This window comes from Sturnira hondurensis, unplaced genomic scaffold (assembly GCF_014824575.4).
Source record: "Sturnira hondurensis isolate 20B ecotype Veracruz unplaced genomic scaffold, ASM1482457v3 Scaffold0016663, whole genome shotgun sequence".
In the NCBI taxonomy this organism is placed as follows: domain Eukaryota; kingdom Metazoa; phylum Chordata; class Mammalia; order Chiroptera; family Phyllostomidae; genus Sturnira; species Sturnira hondurensis.
This window is the reverse complement of record NW_028089294.1, coordinates 11516118-11540822: the sequence shown is the minus strand read 5'-3', so window position 1 is coordinate 11540822 and position 24705 is coordinate 11516118. Positions and strand designations below refer to the sequence as shown.

At 40.3% G+C, this 24705-nt stretch overlaps 1 protein-coding gene across 11 annotated transcripts in view; it reads left to right on the top strand.

The window, feature by feature from the left end:
- Positions 1–576: 576 nt before the first annotated feature.
- Positions 577–24705, top strand: part of BIRC6 (baculoviral IAP repeat containing 6) — a 201689-nt gene continuing 177560 nt past the window's right edge. For 9 of the 11 annotated variants that reach the window (XM_037066615.1, XM_037066618.1, XM_037066614.1 and 6 more), the window contains exon 1: positions 581–942. In XM_037066615.1, the coding sequence (XP_036922510.1) occupies positions 618–942 (325 nt within the window). In that variant the 5' untranslated portion in view covers positions 581–617. Of the gene's footprint in view, positions 943–24705 lie in introns of all 11 variants that reach the window. The other 2 variants (XR_005069536.1, XM_037066620.1) reach the window with 2 other exon arrangements.

The window sequence follows — 24705 nt, the reverse complement described above, 5'->3', positions numbered from 1 at the left end:
TTGGAATGTGGATAGGGAAACTAGACTTAATTATAAGCTCCCAGAACCTCAACTCGGACACTTCTGTTCAACAAAATGACTCGGGGTGGAAGGCGCGTTGTAATAGGCATGGGTTTGGGGAGGTCGTCCGGTGTCTCCAAAATCAGACCAGAAGTTTCTCCGACTGTTTTAGAGCCACGGTCTGGACCTTGGATCTCCTTCCGGCCACCGCCGAGATGCACTGCGAGTGCTGAGAACAGTTTGGGCACAGCCGGAATCGCAGCAAAGGGCCTCAGGGTTGTCTCACACATCTCCGGCCGGGTTCCCTGCCCAGCAGAAATACACTCTGGGCCCCAGGACGCCCAGAACGGGACGAAGTGCAAGCAGCTGCCCAGGCTCAGAGAAAGCTGTACAGACCAGCAGCGCGACGCACGCGCGAGCCCCCTCCGCGCATGCTCCCCTGGTCCGCCCCCCGGGCCCCGGCCCCGCCTCCGCCCCGCCTCCGTTGCTCTTTCGCCCCCTCCTCAGCCAGCCTACTCCCAGCTCGGCCCCTCTGGGAGCGCTTAGGACGTCCCGCGTGCGTGCTGGCGCCTGACTTCACTTCCGGCTAACGCGCTCCGCTTGCCCCCTGGCCCCGGATGGTGACTGGTGGTGGTGTTGCACCTCCCGGGACTGTCACTGAGCCGCTTCCCAGTGTGATTGTGCTGAGCGCAGGCCGGAAGATGGCGGCTGCGGCTGCGGCGGCCTCTGGCTCGGGCTGCTCCTCGGCGGCGGGGGCGGGAGCGGCCGGGGTGTCGGAGTGGCTAGTGCTCCGGGACGGCTGCATGCGTTGCGACAGCGACGGGCTGCACAGCCTCTCCTACCACCCGGCGCTCAACGCCATCCTGGCCGTCACCAGTCGCGGGACCATCAAAGTCATCGACGGCACCTCGGGGGCCACTTTGCAGGCCTCGGCGCTCAGCGGTAAGTGTGCGGCACGCCGGGCGCGGGCCCGGCGCGCTGCGGAAGGAGCCGGGCCAGCGAGATGCCCGGGAAGGAAGCCGCCCAGCCCCGGGGCTTGGCTTCGGGAGGAAGCGAAGCGGTGTAGCGGGAGCGGGGTGGCGGGAGGGCAGGGCTGGGGGCTCAGATCTGGCTGTAAAGGCGAGTCCGGAAACTGATAGAGGGGGACCCTAGGACTTGGGTTTTTCAGCGCTGCAGCTGGGAAGGAAAGACTGGCGAGTTGGGGAGTGGTGGGAGTTGCCTTTGGGGCCTTAAGCGTCCGGTATAGGTTGATCCTGTGGAAGGGTTGAGGAGGCCTCGGATCTCAGCCCTGGAGAAGGCCAGGCCCTCGGGGAGGTCCTGGGGAAAGTGTCGTTACTGCCTTCAGCCAGATCAGAGAGGAAAAGAGTCGAAAGGTTGGTCCGGAAGAGAGAGGCTGGTGGCCAAAGGCAAGCGTTCAAGCTGGCCTCCAATTCTTTCTTGAGAATAGAAGTAGGTCCCCGGCTGTTCTTAGGACCTGCAGGTGCAGGGAGGTACCGTGGCGGTCTTCGAGCCGGGGGTGGGAGTGGGAATGGGGTGGGGGCGGGGTGCGCTGTAGTGGGGGTAGGGTGGGAAGTAGGCGGGCTAAGCTGCCTGGACTGTTCTGTCGAAGACTTGAGGACTCTGGCGGACGCCATGGAAGATCAGACCTTGTCCCCTACCTCCGGACTTCCAACTTCTACCCCACCCCTCAGTGACCAAAAACTCGGAACCTGTGGTATATGAAATGTGGATTCCTTTGGGTACATAATGAGGTGAAACCTTAGGCCTTTGCTACTTGTTTTACCATAGTGAGCCGAAAGTTGGGCCTCGGAGGTATGTCTGAGTATCACCAATAGCAGAGAGCAGTTCTGGGTGGTGTACAAACGGTGGTCCAGGGACTTTACCTGCGTGAAGTCCAGGAAACTTGCTCTTTGCACTGGAGGGGAGTGTTTTGGAATTGCCCTGGCCAAGTTACGTTTGGCTGAGATGACATTTCATTTGCAGTTTAATTAGTGACTTAATTTAGATTTGTAAATTGAGATGGAAAAGTGAGGTGTATGTGAGTTAGCCTCATGCACAGATTTATAATATATACAGCAATGCATTGAACCAAGTGGAAATGATGTGGCCTACTGATTTACTTGTATTTTAACATAGACAAATTAGGAAAGGTTGTTAGATTACTGTATGAGTAATAAGGTACTTTAAGGAAATGGTAATTTAGGGCTACAAAGATAAAATAAGGGATGTAATTTTTGTTGATATGAGAGTTGTGAAAAAAAATGGACTGTTATAGCTGTAGAATGTAAACCTGGAACATATTTAAGGCCTAAGAGAAAGTTTTGGGTTGTAGTCTTGTAATTTTTTCATTCTTGGCTTAAAGGACAGGAGGGGTGTCCTAAATGTAGGGATGAGCAGTTACTGCAATTTGGAATAGCAGCTTGTGTGAGAGGGAGATACTCATTAGGATTCAGTAATTGATATCTTCTTAAATTCACTTAAAATATTTAAAATTTCAGGAAGGGATAAAGAATAGTTATGATCCCCCACTGAGCTGAAGAAGTAAAGCAGTACAGCGAGAGTTGAAGCCTCTGCGCCCCTTCTGGATTGCATTCCTCCAACCCTTCCTTCTGTGAACATTACCTTTGATTTGGTTTTACCAGTGTCACACATGTCTTCATGCTTTTTAGCATGTTCTTGTATCTTTAAACAATATCCAATACTGTAGTTCATGATTTTGAACTTTGAATAAGTGGTATCATAGTATAGGTATATAGATTTCTATAAAAGGCCATATTCCCAAAAGTCTTAAAATGCTTTCTGTAGAAACAGGAGTCTCTCCCTGGAGGGTGTGGCTCAGTTGGCTGGAGCATTGTCTAGTAACAGACAGGTTCTATACCCAGTCCAGGGAGGGAACCAATTGATGCCTCTCTCATACATCGATGTTTCTCTCCCTTCCTCTTTCTCTAAAAGCAATGAAAAACATGTCCTCAGGTGAGTATTTAAAAAGAAGAGTCTCACAGGGATTTCTGTCTGGTGGCCATGTTTGGGAAAAAGGACATGTGCCAGAATTGGTTCTAAATGGTTGGGGCAGTTGTACATACATGTATGTGTCTGTTCATAAAAGGGAAAAATAGTCACTCTCCTGGTAGATTACTAAAAGAGAGAGTTTTAGGTGCATAATGTAAGTGTGAAGATAAGATGTGTAAAACCTAGCACTGATTTGGGAAGACTTAGTCGGGGTTTGTTGGGGCATTTGTTAATTGGAAATGTACAGGATTGGACACAATTGGAGATACTCATACACTGCGGATTGAGTATGTAACTAAAAATAGGTAGAAGAGCTATGGCAAACAAATGAGAGGGATTACAGAAAAAGTTTGAAACAGACAATGAACGAATTCTGAAATGTTTTTATATGTGAGAAGTGCAGTTTACTAGTAATAATTACCAGAGGTCGTATAGGGTCGTGTGTATGTCATTTATTCAGATGATTTCAGAGGGAGTGCTGCAGTTTATGTTTTGCCTGGAATATTTAGTATTAAGTAGGTTTGTTTTTAATGTAATAAGAGGGTGAAAAGTCTTATAAATAGAATGGAGAGAAGGTGCCAGTAGTGATCATGGTCCTAACATGACCCTTCTTCCCAGTTCATGGGCAGAGGAAAGACATCTTTGAGAGACTCGAGTGGTGTAAATGTAACCATGTAGGATTAGTGGGTGAGAGTGTGTCTGATGGATGGGCTCAGTTTACAGTGTAATGGGTGGCCTGTTAGTATAGATTGGAAACTAGTAGATGGAAGCAGAACTTGTATGTATATATATTCATTTGGTGGCAATAAATGGTGAATTTCTAACTGTCTACTAGTATATATCTTCAAATTACCTGTGTCCAACATAAAATGCTTATAAATATACTTTCATTAGATTAAGGAGCTATATGTATATATGTTGGTTAGGCAAGTATTTATTCCCTGTTAGTGTTTTAGAATTAAGATTTCTGATTCCTTGGCTTGGCATTAAATGACCCCCATGATCTGGCCTCTCCAGTCTCTCTAGTCTTTTTCCCTGTTTTGTGGAACTGGCTCATTTAATTTCCTTTTCTAACTCCAGTACTTTTGGTCTTTTCTTGGAGTGCACTAACTTTCTCTGGATTATTAGACGTATCTCACCCATTTTTCAAGCTCTAGAGCTGATCCTAATTTCTGATTCTTTAAGTCTGAAGAGATCCACTGGACCCCTAAGTGCATAATGTCCTATTAATATCTATTGCCAACTTACTATTTGTGGTATGTTTTCTGTTCAGAACTATTTAAGTTTCATTTTATTTAGCTTTTTGTGAATATGTGATGCCTGTTTTTCTGAAAGCTTGTCTGCTTGTTTATATCCCTTCCTCAGTATGCCTGAGACAAAATACTAGTACATATTTTTTATTTGGTATAAACTAGTGAATATGATAAATAGATGCTTTCTTACATACTAACAGGTAGATAGACACACCTTTTCCCGGCTTTTTCCCCCTTAAATAGATTTTTAAAGTGCAGTTTTATGTTCACAGTAAAAATGAGGAGAAAAAGCAGGTTCGTTCCCATATACCCCTTGAGCCCATGCGTGCGCGCGCGCGCGCGCACACACACACACACACACAACCGTCCTCATTATCAGTGTCTGACACCACAGACCAGGGGTATGTTTGTTATAATCAGTGGACCTGTATTAACACATCATTATTCACCCCAAATCCGTAATTTACATTGGGGTTCACTCTCAGTATTGTACATTCTGTGGGTTCTGACAAATATGTATAATGTCACACAGAAGAGTTTCCACTGTCTTAAAAACCCCCTATGCTCTTCCTGTTCACCCCTTCCTCCACCCTTCCTCTGGCAGCCACTGATTTTTTGCTGTCTCCATAGTTTTGCCTTTTCTAGAATGTTAAATCGTTGGCATCATAGAGTATGTAGCCTTTTCAGTTTGGCTTCCACTTAGTAATGTGCACTTGAGTTTCCTCCATCTCTTTTCATGGCTCGATAGCTCATTTCTTTTTAGCACTGAATAATATTCCATTGTTTGGGTGTACCACAGTTTTTTATCTATTTACCTACTGAAAGACATCTTGGTTGCTTCCAGGTTGTGGCAGTTATGAATAAAGCTGCTGTAATTATTTGTTTGCAGGATTTGGGGTGGAAGTAAGTTTTTACTTCATTTTTGTAAATATCAAGGAGCATGACTGCTGGATCATATGGTAGGCGTATGTTTTATAGGACTGTCTTCTAAAGCTGCCCTACTGTTTTGCATTCCAGCAACAATGAATGAGAGTTCCTGTTGCTTCACATCTCATTAGCATGTGATGTTGTTAGTGTTTTGGATTGTGGCCATTTGAAGAGGTGTGTAGTGCTATCTCATTGTTTTAGTTTGCAGTTCCCTAATAACATGATGTCGAACATCTTTTCATATGCTTATTTGTGGGCTTTGGGTTTAAAAAATCAAAATAGCTTATATACATACACCACATGGCCATGTTTATATTACTAGATATGTCCCTCTTCAGCTGTTTATTTCTGCGGTTTCACATGTCAGTTAGGAAGGAGCCTGGTTTTGGAGTCAGATGGCTTGGAGTAAGATCCCAGTTTCTGATTTTTTTTTTTTTTAAGATTTTATTTACTTACTTTTAGAGAGAGGGGAAGGGAGGGAGAAGGATAGGGAGAGAAACATCAACCCATTGCCTTTTGCATCCCTGCAACCTGGGACCTATTCCGCAACCCAGGCATGTGCCCTGACCAGGAATTGAACTAGCGACCTTTTGGTTTGCAGACCGGCACTCAATCCACCGAGCCACACCAGCCAGGGCAAATTACTTAACATTTTTGTTTCAGTTTTCCTTTTTGCAAAATGGGGATGATAATTGTACTCATTATGAAGATTCAGTGTTAATACATACAAAGTGCTTAGAACAGTCTGTTCAATGTTCAAAACATTCCTGTCACTTGTAAATCTCTGTAAATACTCTTCTTACTATTCTTTTTAACTTGTATCTGTTAAATTTTTTGAACTTAACTTCACATTTGAACTTCTTAAGAGTTTTTTTGGATTTACCTACCACCTTTTGCTACCCTGCAGAATTATCTAGTTTTTGCTTTGATGTAAGAATAAAGTAAGAATAAAGTTTTTGCTTTGGTGTAAGAATTAAGTATTTGATGTAAGATGAGATGTAAGAGTAATATATTATTAATTTGTTCATTATTTTCTTATTTATATAATAAGTGGCAGTGGTGATTTCTGTTCCTGAAATAGCCCATCTCCTCCCCTAAATGTAGCATAGCTTGTGTTTTGTTTTTATAGCATTTTTGAGAGCATGTGATAAGAGAATGGGCTTTATGTTTTAGGTAGTCCGGATTTTTGCGGTTTAGCTCACTAACTACCTAAACTTTATGGACTTCAGCTTTCTTATTTGTAAATTAAGATTAATATTTTAGAGGGTGATTGTACACATTAAGTGCTAAACAGTTTGAAGTGCCTAACACTTCTGGGTGTGTGTGTAGAAAGTACACAGTGAATGTTAATTTTCTTAAGTTTCATAGGTGCTTAATACTCCTCACCATTGTAAACTTTAAAAAGTGTTCACTCATTTAGCATTTATATACAGCGGATAGATAGATACCATTCAAAATTTGATGGAAATATAAATGTCAGTAACAAATATTACCTATATTTGGATAAATATTCAGTGTATTAGAGTGGCTAAATATGAGAATGAAGTTATGTCTGTTGTAGTATCAGTTATGTACAATGGGGGACCTAAAAATGGAATCTATTTATAAAAAGTTGTGTATTTATTTTTATATGTTTAAACTTCAGTCATATTCAGAATACCCTCCATTTGATGCAATGTACCTGTTAAGATGTTTTTCTACTGCTCAAACAGTTTTTGAACTTGTTGATTCTGGTGCCTTTTAGTGCTTCTGATGTTTTGTTTTATCTCTTCCACATGGGCAAAACTGTTTCCCTTTGAGGACCTTTTTCATTGGGGAAACCAAAAAAACTGTTTGGGGGCAAGATCAGGTGAATAAAGAGGGTAGGGCATGGGGGTCATGGATGGGGCGTGGGAGTCCTGCCATTTTTGGTCAAAAACTACTGAACATGCATTGTGGTGTGGGCAGGTGTGCTCATAAAGTCACCCATCAAGAAATTCACTGAAGCCAAACGGAGTCTCTTACAACAACACCAGCTGGTGCTCTGATACAGATGGGCTCCTAGAACACTCACCTAGTGCAGTGAGGGAAGTCTGTGTTACGAGGGGCCCGCCTTCCAGAGGCTAATTCCGTTTTTTTTTGGGGGGGTCCCCTGGTATATATACGGACTATTCATGTATTACATGTATATAAGTAAATGAAATATACATGTGTGTATTAATAGATGGATATTGTGGTATATGTGTAAGAGGAATTCATGTCTATTTAGTTTCTGAAGTGTGCTCCAGATCTTTGTCATGGTGAAAAAGAGGAAATGCCAAAGACAATCGTTGTTTTCAGATAAATACTCCAGTTTTACATTTCTATCTCTTTTTTAGATTTTATTTATTTATTTTTAGAGAGAGGGGGCTGGTGGGAGAAAGAGAGAGAGAAACATCAATGTGTGGTTGCCTCTTTTTCACCCCTAACTGGGGACCTGGCCTGCAACCCAGGCATGTGCCTTGACTGGGAATTGAACTGGTGACCCTTTGGTTTGCAGACTGGCACTCAGTCTACTGAGCCACACCAGCCAGGGCCAGTTTTACATTTCTTTATGAGTCTGCCCCTTTATTCTTTTCCTAAATAGACATTGTTTTTGATGTGAATTGATTTGAGAAGTTTGTGTAGTGGTCATAAATGAGAAAAAGATCATTGTACTCTCTTCCAGTTGCAGCCAAGTTCAAATTGAGTGAATTCTTCCTGGTTGATTGATTGTCTGATATGACAGCTTCTTGTTTAGACTTAAAGCCCAGAGCTGCCTGTTCCTAGAAGTCTTGGAATATAGAAAAGTAACTAGGTTAATTTGCAAGTCCTCAAGAAATAAATTTTAAAAAAGGTTTTGTTTTTAGAGAGTTGGGAAAGGAGGAAGAGAGTGGTAGAGAAACATTGATGTATGAGAGAAGCATGGACTGGTTGCCCCTCCCATGCCCCCAGCCAGGGACCTGGCCCGCAACCCAGGGATGTGCCCCGACAGGGAATTGAACCGGCGGCCATTTGGTTTGCAGGCTGGTGCTCAGTCCACCTAGCCACACCAGCCAGGGCTGAGTTCTTTATAAAAACTTAGTGCAGCAAATCTCCTTGTGGTCTATGAGTATGTACATCGGCTCTTTCAGTTGACTGATGTTAGTAATGCTACATAATGCCCTATCTTATGTCCAAGTTTTGCTGTTTTTTACCAAAACATTTTTCTATAACTAATGAGTGGATTTAAGATAAAAATTTGCTATTTTAAAAAAATAAACAGTAGCTTTTTTTTTTAGATTTTATTTATTTATTTACCTTTAGAGGGGAAGGAGAGAGAGAGAAACATGAATGTATGGTTGCCTTTTGTGCATCCCCTGCTGGGAGTTGGTTTGCAGGGAACTGGCCTGCAACCCAGGCATGTGCCCTGACTGGGAATCGAACCGCGATCCTCTGGTTCACAGGCCTGTGCTCAGTGCACTGAGCTACACCAGCCAGGGCAAAAATTTGCTATTTTTAAGATCCTCTATGTTTTCCAAACTTTTACATGTATCTCCCTGGTTTTTATGTTGAATGCTTAAAGCTAGTTCTTTTTTTTTCTAGCAGAAAATTTATCCTAGTCTGTATTTTAATAATTTTAAGCTTTTTAATGAGAGGCAGTATATGAGATCAGCTTGTTTGGCTGGAGCCAAACAACTTGTAAGTAAGTCTGTAAAGTGAAGATAATATTAGCATCTACCTCAGAAGGTGGCTGTGAGAATTAAAATGAGTTAATATATTAAAGAATGTCAAACAGTGTCTGACATATATAGTATGTGCTCTGTAGGTGCTTATATTTTATTATATTTTAAATCTTGTAAAGCAGTAGCTATTCATAAGTTTGCTGAGTGTAATAGATATTTTTGCTACAAATATTCTATTGAAATTGCAGTATTTTCTTCTGGGTTTCTGTTTATGTGGGGATGTGCTGACTGAAGTCTAATAATCAGGTGTAATTATAAGAGCAATAGTTTTTGTATCTTCAGAGAAGTGTAAACTATGTAAGTTAATTGATTTTGAAGTTGAAATTGTTAAAAGAGCCAAGTGATTTGAAGAGCTGGTTGATTGGCATTTATTCACACATTTATCGACCATGTGCTAGCCGTGGGGGTACAAAGGAAGGCAACATTTCGGCCTTTGAATGCGTGCTTGGTGATGATTGTAGGTACACTGTTTAAAAATAATGTCCTAAGGTCTGTAACATAGATACATGTAATGCTGTGATGAATACAAAGGTGGGGGGTTCTTCAACCTGAGGGATATAGAGAAAGTTCCCCAAAGGTTGCCTTTAGGGTCTGTTTTGGAGGATGACATAGTGGGAGGGAATGTTGGAAGCATAATCATCTTAAGCCAAGGTAGTTATACTTGCTTGTGCGGAGACATGTTGATTTTAAAAAACACAGTGAATTCAAGGATCAGAAGTTTTGGGGAGAGAGGGCTTGGGGTTCAGGTTATGTATAGGAATGGATAGAGTTGAAGCTGAGAGATAGGCAAGGACTAGATCATAATATGTTTTGCTAAGAAGTTTGGGCTCCATGTGAATGCTAGGGAACCACTGTAGGTTATAACATGATCAAATTTGTTTTTAGTAGGAGTTGAAGCTATTGCCGAGGTGCGAGAAGTGATGAGAGCATCATTAAGTTAGTTTGAGAGGCAGGAAAAACATAGTTTGGTGAGTGTTTGGGTGAGAGAGATTGACAAGGTGAAATTATTTGTACTTAGGTTCCTACTTTGAGTAGGAATGATGTTTATTAACATGAATAAGCAGTACAGCGGTTCCTCTTATCCATGGTTGTGTTTTCCATGGTTTCTTCATAATGCAGTCAGCTATGATCTGAAAATATTAAATGGAAAGTTGCAAAAATAAAGAATTTACAAGTTTTAAAATGTGCCCTGTTCTGAGTGTGATGAAATCTCAAGCTGTCCACCTCCTTCTTTCCCTCCTCCTTTTCTCCTTTGTCCCACAGACGGAGCTGTATATGCTACCCACCCATTAGTTACTTAGTAGCTGTCTGGTTTATCAGATCCACTGTCATGGTATTGCAGCTCTTGTGTTAAGTAACCCTTATTTTACTTAATAATGGTTCCAGAGCACAAGAGTGGCAATGCTGGCAATTTAGATATACCAAAGAAAATCTGTAAAGTGCTTTCTTTAAGTGGAAAGGTGGAAATTCTCAACTTAAGGAAAGAAATAATCGAATGCTATATATGATAGTAAAGATCTATGATAAGAACAAATATATCTGAAATTGTGAAGAAGGAAAAAGAAATTCATGTTAGTTTGCTGAGATACCACATTCACATAACTTCTATTACAATGTATTATTATAATTGTTCTATCTTATTATCAGTTACTGTTGCTGATTTCTTTCTGTGCCTGATTTATAAATTACACCTTATCACAGGTATGTATGCTTAGGAAAAAAGCAGTCCATATAGGGTTAGGTACTATTTCTGCTTTCAGGCATCCACTGGGGGTCTTGGAATGTGTTTTCATGTATAAGGGGGAACTACTATACAAGAAGGTATGGAAAAGGCTGGGAGCAAGAGGGAGATCGTGATTTCAGTTGCGTTGATTTGGAGATTCTTGAAGAACATCCAAGTAGAGATATCCAGAAGCCATTTGGAAATTCAGGGTTGAAGCTCGAAGACTTGAGAATAACACATTTGGAAGGCATCGGGATTTATAGAGAAAGCCTAGTCTAGTGGTTAAGGATGTTGGTTGGCTCTGGAATCATACTGATTTCCGGTGTGTGATTCACCACTTAGTAGCTGTGCCCTTAGGTAAGATGCTTAACCTCTCTCTGCACCTCATAATTAATACCTACCTCATTGAGTTATTGGAAAGATTAAGTAAACTGATATGTGTAGACACTGCTTGAACCACCTACCAAAGCTCACAACAAATGTTACTTTTAATTATATAGTTCAGTTTATAAAGTGTTATTTGAGATAATAAGATCAATTTGAAATCTACTCCCCCAAGTTTAGAAAGCTTTCTATAAGAGGTGACCCCTCAGCTGAGACTTGAAGGAAAAGGAGTTAAGTCAGATAGCGGGAAGTACATGAGTAAGAGTAAAGGCATGATGCTGGGAATATTTGTTAGAAGAAGTTTGGCATTAGAGTGTAAACCGTGAAGGAAGGAGTGATGAGATAGCCTGAGAAGCTTGGAGTTGGCTTCCTTGGGCTAGAACTCCTGTATTTTTAAGTAGTAAAAGAACTACCAGTTTAAGGTAAAAAATCTAGGCTCTATTATGATAGGAGCTACATTTTTAGTATTAGTTAACACTACAACTCCCTTCTGGTTGGCTTTGTGTTGAGATTTTTATGGAAACAAGCCAGTTAACAGTCTTCGTCTGTCCTCTAACTTCAAAAATGTTGTTGCCATCATCTCACTTGTTCTTTTTGTCCTTGCAGGCTTGGTTAATGCCTTCTTTATTTCTTCACTGTCTTTGCAGTGGGAGCGTGAGAGGAAGCAGATAGAAATGTTTGTGTGCTGTTGTACTGTGTCCGTGTTGCTTAACTGGCAGTTTGTAGTTGTAGCTGCACTCAAGTTGTTGAACATTTGGTACTCGGAGTTTAGGAATATGGCTGTAGGTATAGTCAGTACTGTAGCTAGACTATAAACAATAATAAGTTTCTATAATGTAGTATGAAAGAACAGTGGGGAGGTGGGTGGGAACTAGCTCTCTAATATGTACATCTTCCTGCTCGTGACCTTATACTTTTTTGGTGCCCTTGGGAAGACACTTCTTTGACTTATCATCTTTAAATGGGCTGGTAATTCTTGCCAGACAGACTACTTCATTATCCGATGAGATAATATGTGGAGAAATACTTTGTAAACTCTAGAACCTAAAAAATGCGAGGTATACAAAAAAGTTAAGATAAACTCCTTGCATATAGAAGAGGAGGTAAGAGAGGTAGAAATAATAAATAGAAGAAAGTACAGAGAGGAGATAATAGATGAACACATAACGAAAAGAGGAAAGCAGTTGCTCTGTAAAACAGTTTGTGACAGGCGCCGTGCTCCTAAAAAGAAGTGTGATCTAGTTCAAGTGTGTTAAATCAGATGGGTTTTAGAGGAGATAAATATTATGCTTACTTTTTAGAGGAAATGCTAAAACGGTTAGAGTGAAGCAGATAGGAATGCCTTCTTTGAGATTTACTGTGGGCACCAAGAATTTAAATCTTTGTGACTTGTTCGCCTGCTTTTACTTTGATTTATGAAGTGGTGGAGAGAGAAGTAAGACTGTGGAGCTAGCACAGGGCAGGAGTGGTTCTCAGCCCTGGTTGCTCATTAGAATCATCAGGGGAGCTTTTAAAAAATACTCTGTTTGGGCCCAAAGTAGTCTGACTTAAGTGTTCTGGAGTGGAGCCCAGGCATACTTTCTTTTTTAAAAGCATGCCAGGTGGTTCTAGTGTGCAGCTAGGGTTAATGGTTCAGACTTTCACTAGGATCTTCGACAAGCACATTTATTTGATATGCCTGGGATGAATGAGACAGGTTTCATTTGGACTGAATTATAATAACTATTTTGTCTTAAACTTTGTTTTCATAAGAATAACCTCCAGTTAGTTTGTCTTCTAATGAAACCTATCTCATTGTATTATAAATTGTATTTAGTGAATATATGATGAAATAGTACTTCTAAGAGCAGGTTTGTATCAAGGGATGTATCAACAATTTCTGTTGCTTTCTAGTTTCTCTTTTCTACTATAAATCAGTTTTGGTTTGTTTTTTTTTAGCCACTGACTGCTCTGATACTTTACCACGGAAATGCTGCTAGAGCCTAGGACAGTGACCTTGTCTTGGGGGCAGGAGGACATGAGGGAAGAAATGGGCTAGAGAAGGCGGGGGATGGCTGGAGTGATCTGTACCTGATCACTAGTTTCATGCCTAACATCTTAGTTACACATGTTATGTTAGATATGTGAGGATACTGCATTTTGTCAGATTGCAGTTTAGTTTTAATATATTAGAAAGTTCTTTAGAACTATAGAAAATAATTCATTTATTCAAAAACATTTATTTTGTGTCAAGCAGTGGCGATACAGCAGTTAACAAAGTCCTTGCTTTCCTAGAGCTCATGGTTTAGTGGGAAGAGATGTTTTACAGGCGTGTGCGCGCACACACGCACACACACACAATGTCGGGTGATAAATACTTTAAGAAATTAGAGCTGGTTGAAATGGTGGTGGGTAAACTGGTGCTTTGTGGTCTGGCAAGTCTCTGTGAGGTGGCATTTGATTGAGGAAAGATCCCCGTGATGTCAGACAGTAGCAAAGCAGATATCCAGGGGAAGTTTCTGTTGGTCTGTCTGTTCCTGTACTATGCAAAACCACTGGATAAATTTTCATCATATTTGGATGGAATTTGACTTGGACTGAGTCACAATGTAGGCTATGTGAGGAATCCTTCTGTATCTTTCAGAGAATCTCTTTGATGCTTAGGTAGATGTTGGTTCACCTCTCAAATAGTGCTCTGCCTGCGTTACATTTTATTCATTTCTTACTCTTCATGGCCCTAGCCACTGACTTTCCCAGACTTAGTTTGCTTTGCACCAAGATCTGTTCCACAGGGATACTCATTGTAGCATTGAATAATATAGTGCGCTAACAACTTTTATGAAATGGTTTTATTTTTGGTTACTTTGTATTTTGTTTTCATTTTATTTTGTCATTATGTTCAAGAGCTACTAAAAAGATTTATTCATTCATTCATTCATTCATTTATTTATTTATTGAGACAGGGAGAGAGGGAGGGAGGGAGAAAGAGAGAAACATCGATGTGTGACAGAAATATCAGTGTGTGGTTGCCTCTTGCACACCCCCAACTGGGGACCTGGCCTGTAATTCAGGCGTGTGCCCTGACTGGGAATCCAGTCAGCGACCTTTTGGTACACAGGCCAGCGGTCAATGCACTTGAGTCACACTAGCCAAGACTATTTTTATTTTTTTAATTGTTGTTCTATATTTATTTATTTTGTATCCTCAGGGCACTGTTTTTATTGCTTTTTTTTTTAGAGAGCGAGAGAGACAGAGTGAGAGAGGAAGAGAGAGAGGGAAACTGATGCGAGTGAGAGCGTGGGTTGGGCCCCCCCATGTGTATAGGAGTCGGGTTGCACACACCCAACCTGGGAGTCAGCACGAGAACTCAGTATGTGTCCTGACCAGGGATGGAACCTGCAGCCTTTAGATTGCAGAATGATGCTCCAACCAACTGAGCCACACCAGCCAGGGCATTTTCATTGTATTTTAAAAGCTTCAAAAAACATGAACATTAAACTTGCAGCCTCAGTTGACTTTGTATATAGTATGTTTGTTTAGTATTTTAAGCATTCAAGATAACATTGAAATCTGATGTTATCTTGGTAGAAATGAAATTTTAGGTATTACATCAGTTTGCAGTTCTTTTATATCAGTTCTGTTGATACTTTTACAACTTTTGTAGGAGTGCACATGGATAGTGCATTGATAAAGAGTTGACTTTCTTAAAGTGGGTATTAGAAAAAACTGATTTTAAAAAATAGTTTCCTTCCTCTGAAAAAATTTTTTTATCCTCACTGGAGGACATGCTTATTGATTTTAGAGAAAAGGAGAGGGAGGGGAAGAGAGAGGGAGAGAAATATGGATTCGAGAGAAAAACATCCATTGGTTGCCTCTCATCCTGAATAGGGACCAAATCAAAACGTAGGCATGTGCCCTGCGGGGGGTGGAGGTGGGGTCTGAGCCCGCGACCTTTCTGTTTGCCAGCAGACTCTCCAGCCAAGTGAGTCACACAAGCCCTGGTAAAATACAGAACAGTTCAAATCCCCCAGAAAGTTCCCCTGCGGCGTCCTTTTGTAGTTCCCACAGCCGCTGACCCTTGGCAGTTCTTGACTTGTTCTTCATGTTACTAGTTTTCTCTTTTCTAGAATGTCATGAGTGGAATCCTCCATCCAGTATGTAACGTTTAAAAAATAATAATTTTGTTTTTAAATTACAGTTGATGCATAATATTATATTAGTTTCAGGTGTACATCCTAATGATTAGGCATATATAACTTAAAATACAAAGTTATATTCTGATAAATCTAGTACCCATTTGACACTATACATAGTTATTGCAGTGTTATTGACTATATTAGTTAATAATATATATACTCACTATAATGAATACAGCATGGTAACTGCTGATTTGTACTTAATCCCTTAACATTTTTTACCCATTTGCTCAAAATTCTTTCATCTGGCAACTGCCAAAATATTCTCTGTATATATGAGTCTGTTTCTCTCCTGCCTGTTTGTTTATTTTGTGTTTTAGATTCCACATACAAAAAAATCTCTGGCATTTGTCTTTCTCTCTGATTTATTTCACTCAGATTAGACCTACCCTCTAGGTCTACACATGTGGTTGCAGATGGCAAGATTATATATTCTTTTTTTTATCACCGGGTCATATTCCATTGTATAATATACCACTTCTTTATCCTCATCTGTTGATGGACACTTAGGTTACTTTCATATCTTGGTTATTGTAAATAATGTTGCAGTGAACATGTGGATATGTCTTTTCAATTTAGTGTTGAGTTTCTTTGGGTAAATACTGAGAATTGCTGGAATTGCTATGTCCTTTTTTTGTGTCGTGTTATAGCCTTTGTTTTAAGGTCTGTTTTGTTGGGTATAATAAGTATTGCTAACCCAGCCTTTTTTGTGTTGTTTCCATCTTCATAAAATACCTTTTTTCATCTCTTTCCTTTCAGTCTGTGTGTCTTTCCATATGAAGTGAGTTTCTTATAGATAGCACATGTAAGGGTTTTATTATCTTTTTTTCCTATTCAGCCACCCTATGTTTTTTGATTGGAGCATTTAATTCATTTGCATTTAAAGTAATTGATATATAATGTATTTATTGCTATTTTATTTATGTTTTTGTTCTTTTTTTCCCTTCTAAAGAGGGCCCTTTAATATTTTTTGTAATACTGGTTTGGTGATGGTGAACTCCTTTAACTTTTTCTTGTCTGGGAAGGCCTTTATCTGCTCTTCATTCTGAATGATAGCTTTGCTGGATGAAGTAATCTAGGTTGTAGGTCCTTGCCTTTCATCACTTGAATACTTCCTGCCAGTTCTTTCTTGCCTTCAAGGTTTCTTTTGAGAAAACAGCTGACATCCTTATGGGAATTCCTTTGTAGATAACTCCTTTTCTCTTGCTGCTTTTAAGATTCTCTCTGTATCTTCAATCTTTGGCATTCTAATTATGATGTGTCTTGGTGTGGTTCTCCTTGGGTCATCTTGTTTGGAACACTCTGTGCTTCCTGGACTTTTATGTTTATTTCCTTCACCAGGTTAGGGAAGTATTCCGTCATTACTTATTCAAATAGGTTTTTAATTCCTTGCTTTCTGTCTTCTGGCATCTTCATGATGCAAATGTTGGTACACTTGAAGTTTTCCCAGAGGCTTCTGCAGTCCTCCTTCTTTTATCTTTTTGCTGTTCTCAGTGAGTGTTTTCTGCTTCCTTATCTTCCAAATCCTTGATTTGGTTCTCTGCTTCATCTGTTTTACTGTTGATTCCCTGTAATGTAGTCTTCATTTTAGTTACTGTATTCTTCATTGATGACTGTTTTTTTTTTGTTTGTTTTTTTAAATCCATTTTCTGTTTTCTGTTTTTTTGTTGAAGTTCTCACTAAGATCATCTGCTCATCCCCTATGTTCAGTGAGGATCCTTGTAACCAGTGGTTTGAACTCTGCATCTGGTAGATTGCTTGTCTCTATTTTATTAAGTCTTTTTTTCTGGAGTTTTTTCTCCGTTTTCATTTGGGAGATATTTCTTTGTCTCCCCACATTGGCTGCCTTTCTGTGTTTGTTTCTATGTGTTAGGTAGAGCTGCTACATCTCCTGTCTTTTAAAAATTTATTTATTTATTTATCTTTAGAGGGGAAGGGAAGGAGAGAGGTAGAGAAATATCTATATGTGGTTGCCTCTCGTGCGTCCCCTGCTGGAACTGGCCTGCAACCCAGGTGTGTGCCCTGACTGGGAATCGAACTGCGATCCTTTGGTTTGCAGGCCTGCACTCAATCCACTGAGCTACCCCAGCCAGAGCTACATCCCCTGTCTTGGTAGAGTGGCCTGGTATAGTAGCTTTCTTGTAGGGCCCAGTGGTGCAGCCTTCCTGGTCACCCAAGCTGGGCACTCAGGGCGTGCTCCCTGTGTGGATTATGTGCACCCTACTGTTGTAGTTGAGCCTTGATTGCTGTCGGCACATCATCGGCTGGAGGGATTCACCGTCAGGCTGATTAGGTGGGGGACTTGCTGCTACTATAGTGGAGATCTGCTGTGCAGGAGCTGTCCCCATGGAGCAGGACTCCCTTTGTTATTGGTGGGAAATGAGTTCTTGTGGTGTCGCCAGGAAGAGAATTTCCTGAGACTCACACAGGAGGATGGGGCTCTGTGGTGTGGTTTGTGGAGGATGTAAAATTAAGGGGGTTCCCCTCCTGATTCTGCAGTGTCCTATCTCTTTTCATCTTGTCATGGAAAAGGACCAGTCTTGCCTTTAGTAAAGCCAAAGCAAAAGCTAGTACCTAGAGTTTGTGCTCCATATTACAGTCCAGTCCAGTTCAGTTCAGTTCAGTTCAGTATCCAACTGGCGTAGCCTGTTTTTCCAGCTGTAGTCTGTTGCTGTGCTGCGGTATGCAGGCTCCTTCCTGAAGCATGTCCCTGTGGCTGCTGGCCACATGACTATGGAAAGAATAGTTGCAGGCACCATACAAGTATGGGTCACTGGGGTGACAGAGAGAAAGAGCACGCAGATGTGGTGTGCGTACACATACACACACATATGCACGAGGTTTCCCTGGGATTTTTATTAACTTGGATTCAGAATGGACCATGTACTTTCAAAATGACCAACCAACTTCCCAGGCTTTCGCCGGCTTTGAATGGGTCCTAGCTCCCTAGTTAGACTGACAGGTCTGTGTGATCTTGTTCCTCCTTCTGTGCCCCCAACAATCTGGTCCAGGGGTGGGGGAAGAGAGAAGTGTTATTTCCCTTGTTGGAGCAGTGCAGTAATTCCCTAGGGTGTGAAGCTGGAACTTCTGGCTAGTTAGAAGACTCATACTTGACATTTTATTAAGCTCAATGTCTAGTTCCCTTTGTTACTCATTTCTAGCTAAATACCAGTGGTAACACCTTTAGTGGGGTTCTGGTACCCAGTGAATCTACCCTTTGAGTGTGTCAGTTGTGGAGGCGCTTCAGCCTGGTCTGAAGCTGTTCGCCCTGTGGGATGGCTCTGTGGCCTCTGGGGAGATGCAGGCCAAAGTCAGCTTCTCCTCTGCCTTCCCTGGGGCCACCTGGGGTGAACTACAGAGCAGTTTGCAGAAAGCTAGAACAATGGCCTCTGCCAGCACTTTTTTCTGGGTTAGAAAGATGCCCTCTAACTCTTGCCCCAGAGTTCCTCGCAGCATGTCCCTGGTGCCTTTTGTGTTTCTGTCCCAGCACTGGGGCTCGAAGTAAGTGAATGGAGTTAAGTCTATGTGTTGATCCTTATGAGGAATGCATGAGACTCCATCGCCCTCTGTCTCACTCAGCCAACATTCCTGCTGGTTTTCACAGCCAGAAGTTATGGGGACTTCTCTTCCTGGCACTGGAATCTTGGGATGGGGGGCCTAAAGGGGGGTTGGGACCCCTCACTCCTTAAGGGGGACATCCTTAGCAGAGATATACCCCCAATTTTTTTACCACCGGCACATGTTGGTGTAGGACCACCTTGTTCCCCATCTCTGCTTTTGCCAGTCCCCATGTGACTGCTTCTTTATATCCTGAGTTAAAGGACTTCTTTTGAGCTACATTTCAAATGGCTCTGACAGATGGTTCCGTAGTTTAATTGTAACTTTGATGTGATTGTGGGAGCATGCGAGTACCCCATTTACCTACTCTGCCATCTTGAGTGGAATGGTAGGCCACTTTTTGATATTGACTTCTTGCAGTTCGCACAGTTCCTTTGGGATTCACTGAGGTTGTTGCATGTATAAATAGTTCATTCCTTTTTATTGTGCAGTAGTATTCTGTGTCACCATTTGTTTGGCTGGTCCCTCTTTAATTTTTTAAAGATTGTATTTATTTTTGGAGAGAGGGGAAAGAGGGGAGGTAGAGTTGGGAAAGAAAAAAACATCAGTGTGAGAAGGAAACATTGATCAGTTGCCTCTTGTATGTGCCCCAACTGGGGACTGAACCTGCAGCCCAGGCATATGACTGGTGATCTTTTGCTTTGTGGAATGGTGTCCAGCCAACCTAACCACACTGGTCAGGGCTTAGTGTTTCTTTCTTTCTTTTTTTTTTTTTTTAAGGATTTTATTTATTTGCTTGAGACAGAAGGGAAAGGAGGGAGAGAGAGAGAGGTAGAGAAACATCAGTGTGTGGGAGAAATATAGATCACCTGCCTTTTCCAACCAGGAACCTGGCCTGCAACCCAGGCATGTGACCTGACTGGGAATTGAACTGGTGACCTTTTGGTTTGCAGGATGACGCCTAACCCACTGAACCATACCAGTCAGGACAGGCCATGGTCATTCTTTTAATGACATTGGATAGTATCAGTTTTTGGTGATTATGAGTAGAGCTACTGTAAATATCTTATATAGGTTTTTGTTTGAATGTAGAGGGTTTTTTTTTTTTTGTATCTAGGGTAAGTAAATATGTAGAAGTGTGATTACAGGGCCATTTGATTAATAATTTTTAACTTCATAAGAAACTGTCAAAGTTCTTGGTATTAAGCATTTTCATTAGAAATGTATGATTTCTACAACCTTGCCAGTGCTTGGTATTACTGTATCATTAAGAAGTCAATACTGCCCAAAGGAATTTACAGATTCAGTACAATCTCTATTAAAATTCCCATGATCTTTATTTTTTTAGTTTTGATTATTTTATTATTATTATTTTTATTTAATTCTTGTTCAAGTACAGTTTTTTGTCTTATATTCCCAGCCCTGCCCCCCCCCCCCATGATCTTTATTTGCAGAAGTGAAAAAGACATCCTAAAATTTATATGGAATCTCAAGGGACTCCAGATAGAGAAAGCATTCTTGAAAAAGAACAAAGTTGTGTGACTCATACTTCTTTATTTCAAAACTTACTACAGTGCTACAGTAGTCAAAACAATGTGGTACTGGCATAGACTGACATAGTCTGCTGGAATGGAGGACACAACCTTACATATATGCTCACATGATTTCTGACAAGGAGGCCAAGACCATTCAGTGGGGAGAGCACAGTAGCAGTCTCTTGAAGAAACAAGATCAGTTTGTTGTTCCACTTATGTATTCATCAGTTAACTTGTATGTGCTCTGAACCTGCAGTCTTGGTGCATCGGGACAATGCTCTAACCAACTGAGCCACTTGTCCAGGGCTCTCGTTTCTGTAAGTAGGAAGCTTGGGTTGTTGATTCAAGACGTTCTTCTCTGCTCACATAAGCATTTAATTCTGGTAAACTTCACTCTAAGCATTGCTTTAGTTAGATGTGACACATTCTGATGTTATATTTTCATTTTTTGATCAATTAAATGTCTTTTTAATTTCCTGAGACCTATTGATTGATGTATGGATTTTTTAGATATATGTTCTTAAATTTCAAGTATTTAGAGGTTTCCTCTTACGATTTTGTTACTGATTTCTATTTAAATCTATATGGTCCGGTAACACACTTTTAATTTCACTACTTTTATTTTTGTTAAGATCTGTTTTCTGACCCCAGGATATGATCTGTCTTGATGATTGTTCTGTGAGCACTTCAAAAGAATGTGTATTATACTGTTCATAGGTGGAATATTCTATAAATGTCATTGGTTGTTGGCATCCAGTTTCTGTCTGTCTTTGCCGGTTTTCTACTCATTGTATCAGTTACTGAAACGGGAGTGTTGAAGTCTCCAGCTGTAATTATGGATTCCTACTTCTGGTTGTAGTTGTTAAATTTTGCTTTATGTATTTTGAAGTTCTATTAAGTGTGTGAATTGGGTTGGCCCAAAGTTGGTAAGATGGCTCTAGTAGCACTTAGTTGTCTTTAACTTCATTTGAAACGATTTTGTTAGATTGTGTTGTGATAGCTGTCATATATCTGCATGCATTAAAAAAAACTTACAAATTGGTGAATTTTTGTGCAGCCATTTTAATATCGGTGGAAGATAATCTGCAACATTTTTGGCATATATGCTTTACTATTCCAAGAGGGTAAAAACACAACTGAAAAAATTGGTTAGTGAAGTTTCGTGCTGGAGATTCCTTGCTGGATGATGCTCTGTGGATGAGTAGACCAGTTGAAGTTGATAGCAATCAAATTGAGACATTTAATTGAGAACAGTCAACATTATACCACATGGGAGATGGTCAACATACTAAAAATATTCAAATCATGTTATCCAGTAACATTATTGGTGAAAATGAAAAATGTGTCTTTTATTTTATGGAAAAAACTAAAAGAACTTTTTGGCGAACCCAGTACTTAGCAGTACCCAATCCATACTGTGGGATAGTGATAAAAAGGAATGAACTAATGATATACGAGGTCTGTCAAGAAAAAGTCCAATCATTGTTAGTATGACGAGAACAGTTTGCATGATATCAGTGTAACCTGGCAGCCAAGGAAAGTAGACTGAGACACATGGATGATTTGTGAAAAAACTCCGCAGGACATGCGATGCATGAGCGGGCACGTTGTCGTGACAGAGCTGCTTAATCACTAGTTACCCATAGCTGCGGCCTTCTGAATCATCCGAATAGTTTGTGTGGAGGAATGTTCAAGGTTAATGCAAAATTTGATGCAGATTCATTCCTCTACTCACTCAGTCCTTTTGAATGAGACAGCCACACAGTACACATGCTAACTCCACAGCGCCTATTGCTCCTGACTAGTATAGTGAAACTGTCATTGTTCACCCATGCACATTCCAGTCCACTCTCATTGTCTGCCAACTTATATCGGTGTTCTGCAAACCATTCTGGTTATATTAACAATGGCTGGACTTTTTTTGGAGAGACCACGTATTTTAAAGAACTAAGGTGAAGAATCATTGTTTATGTTTACTGAGATATTTACCTTTTCTGTTGCTTTTGCCTCATTCTTGATACTTTGAGTTTACTTCTAAAATCGTTTCCTTTCTATTTGATGAGCTTCCTCTTGCAGTCTTTCTGAGCAGCCTTGCTGGCAAAATTTTTTTTTTTATATTCCTCCATCTGAGAATGTCTTTAATTCACCTTCATTTCTGAAGGATATTTTTGTTATAGATTTTTTTTCAGTATTTAAAAAAATGGTCCACTTCCTAATGAACCTCATGGTTTTTCATGATAAATGTTTTTATGGTAATTATTACTTCCTCATAAGTAATACCTGCTTTTCACCATTGTTTTCAAGGGTTTTCTTAGTTTTCAGCAGTTTATTATATCTGGCTTTGAAGTTTTAACCTTCTATTTTGGTAGTTTCCCCTGCCCAGAAAGAATATCTGCATTGTCAATCACGGGTCAGCAAACTGTGGTCTGCCACCACCTCCTGTGACTTTCAGCCCCTCTCCTGATTTTGTAACTAAAGTATTACTGGAACATGTCTACACTCATTTATTTACATATTGTTATGACTGCTTTTGTGGTTCAGTGCCAGAGTTGAGTAATTGTGAGAGATCGTGCCTCTTGAAGTTTAAAATATTTACTATCTTACTCTTTTCACAAGAAGTTTGCTGGTGTCTGGTGTAGATGGAAGGACATTCGATTTTTTTCTTTTGAAATTTCTGGCTTCAAAATCTTCTTAGTTTATCCATGTAGGTTTAATAGTCTTTTTACAAATATCTTCCATATAAAATTATAACAAGGGATAGTATGTAGTATAAGGTATGTACAAGAATGTTTTCCCCTACTTAAAAACCCCAAATAAGTTTTAGGTAACTTTTTTTTGAAGATATAACAAAGCATAGTTTACCTTTCTTTGAGAAATTCATTGTAACCTCATAAGGCAAATGAAATAAGTTACTGTTAAATAACTGGTTTATGCTAAAATGGAATTTAATTTTTAAAAAGCTAGGCATGGGAAATTTAAGTATAGGTTATAAATTGTTTATTAATGTTATTCATAACATTAAAATGTATTGATTGCTGAATAGTAGTGCTATTAAAACTGTGAACCCAAGCAGTATAAATAAAAGTGTAACTTAAGATACCATATTGTACAAGAGTTTGAAAAGATGTTTTATTACTGAATCACACAATCAGACTCTAATAAGGTTTCTTGATTTTTTTTTATGGACCTTCATGTGCTTAAAGTTGGTGTTTTTGTTTTTGTTTTTTTAAAGATTTTTATTTATTTATGGAGAGGGGGAGGGAGGGAGAGAAGGAGAGTACATCAGTGCGTAGTTGCCTCTTGAGTGCCCCCTACTGGGGACCTGGCCCACAACCCAGGCATGTTCTCTGGCTGGGAATTGAACCAGTGACCCTTTGGTTTGCAGGCCAGCACTCAATCCACTGAGTCACACTAGCCAGGGTGCCCTTTGATTTCAAATGATGTCTTTGCTTGGTCGAGCAATCTTGGCTGTAGGTCCCTCCCTACTTTTCATGACTTTGAATATGTCTTGCCAATCCTTTCTAGCCTCCAAGGTTCTTTTGAGAAATTGACTGACAGCCTTATGGGAACTCCCCTGTTGGTAACTCTCTGCTTTTCTCTTGCTGCTTTTAAGATTCTCTCTTTAACCTTTGGCATCTTAATTATGATGTGTTTTGAAGTGGATCTCTTTGCATCAGTCTTGTTTGGGACTCTCTATGTTTTCTGGACTTGCATGTCTGTTTCCTTCACCGAATCAGGGAAATTTTCTTTCATTATTTTTTCAAATAGAGTTACAATTTCTTGCTCTATCTCTTTTCCTTCTGGCACTCTTATGATGAGGATGTTAGTTTGCTTGAAGTTGTCCCAGAGGCTTCCTACATTATCTTTGTTTTTTGGATTCTTTTTTCCTCTTGCTCTTATTGGTTGTTTTTTGTTTTCTTGTGTTCCAAATTACTGATTTGATTCTTGGCTTCATCCACTGTACTGTTGATTCCCTGTGGATTGTTCATTTCCATTATATTCTTAATTTTTGTCTGGCTTTTTAAAAAATATTTTTTATTTATTTATCTTTTTAGAGGGGAAGGGAAGGAGAGAGGAAAGAAACATCAATGTATGGTTGCCTTTCGTGCATCCCTGGCAGGGAACTGGCCCCTGCCAGAAACTGGCCTGCAACCCAAGCATGTGCCCTGACTGGGAATCGAATTGTCTGGCTTTTTTTTAATGCTGTTGTACCAATCACTAAATTTCTTGAGCATCCTTATAATCAACATTTTGAATTTTGCATCTGGTAGATTGCTCCTCTCCATTTTGTTTAATTATTTTTCTGGAATTTTGATCTGTTCTTTCATTTGGGCCATGATTCTTTGTCTCCTCATTTTGGCAGCCTCCCTGTGTTTGTTTCTCTGTATTAGGTATACGCACTATAACTCCTTGCCTTGA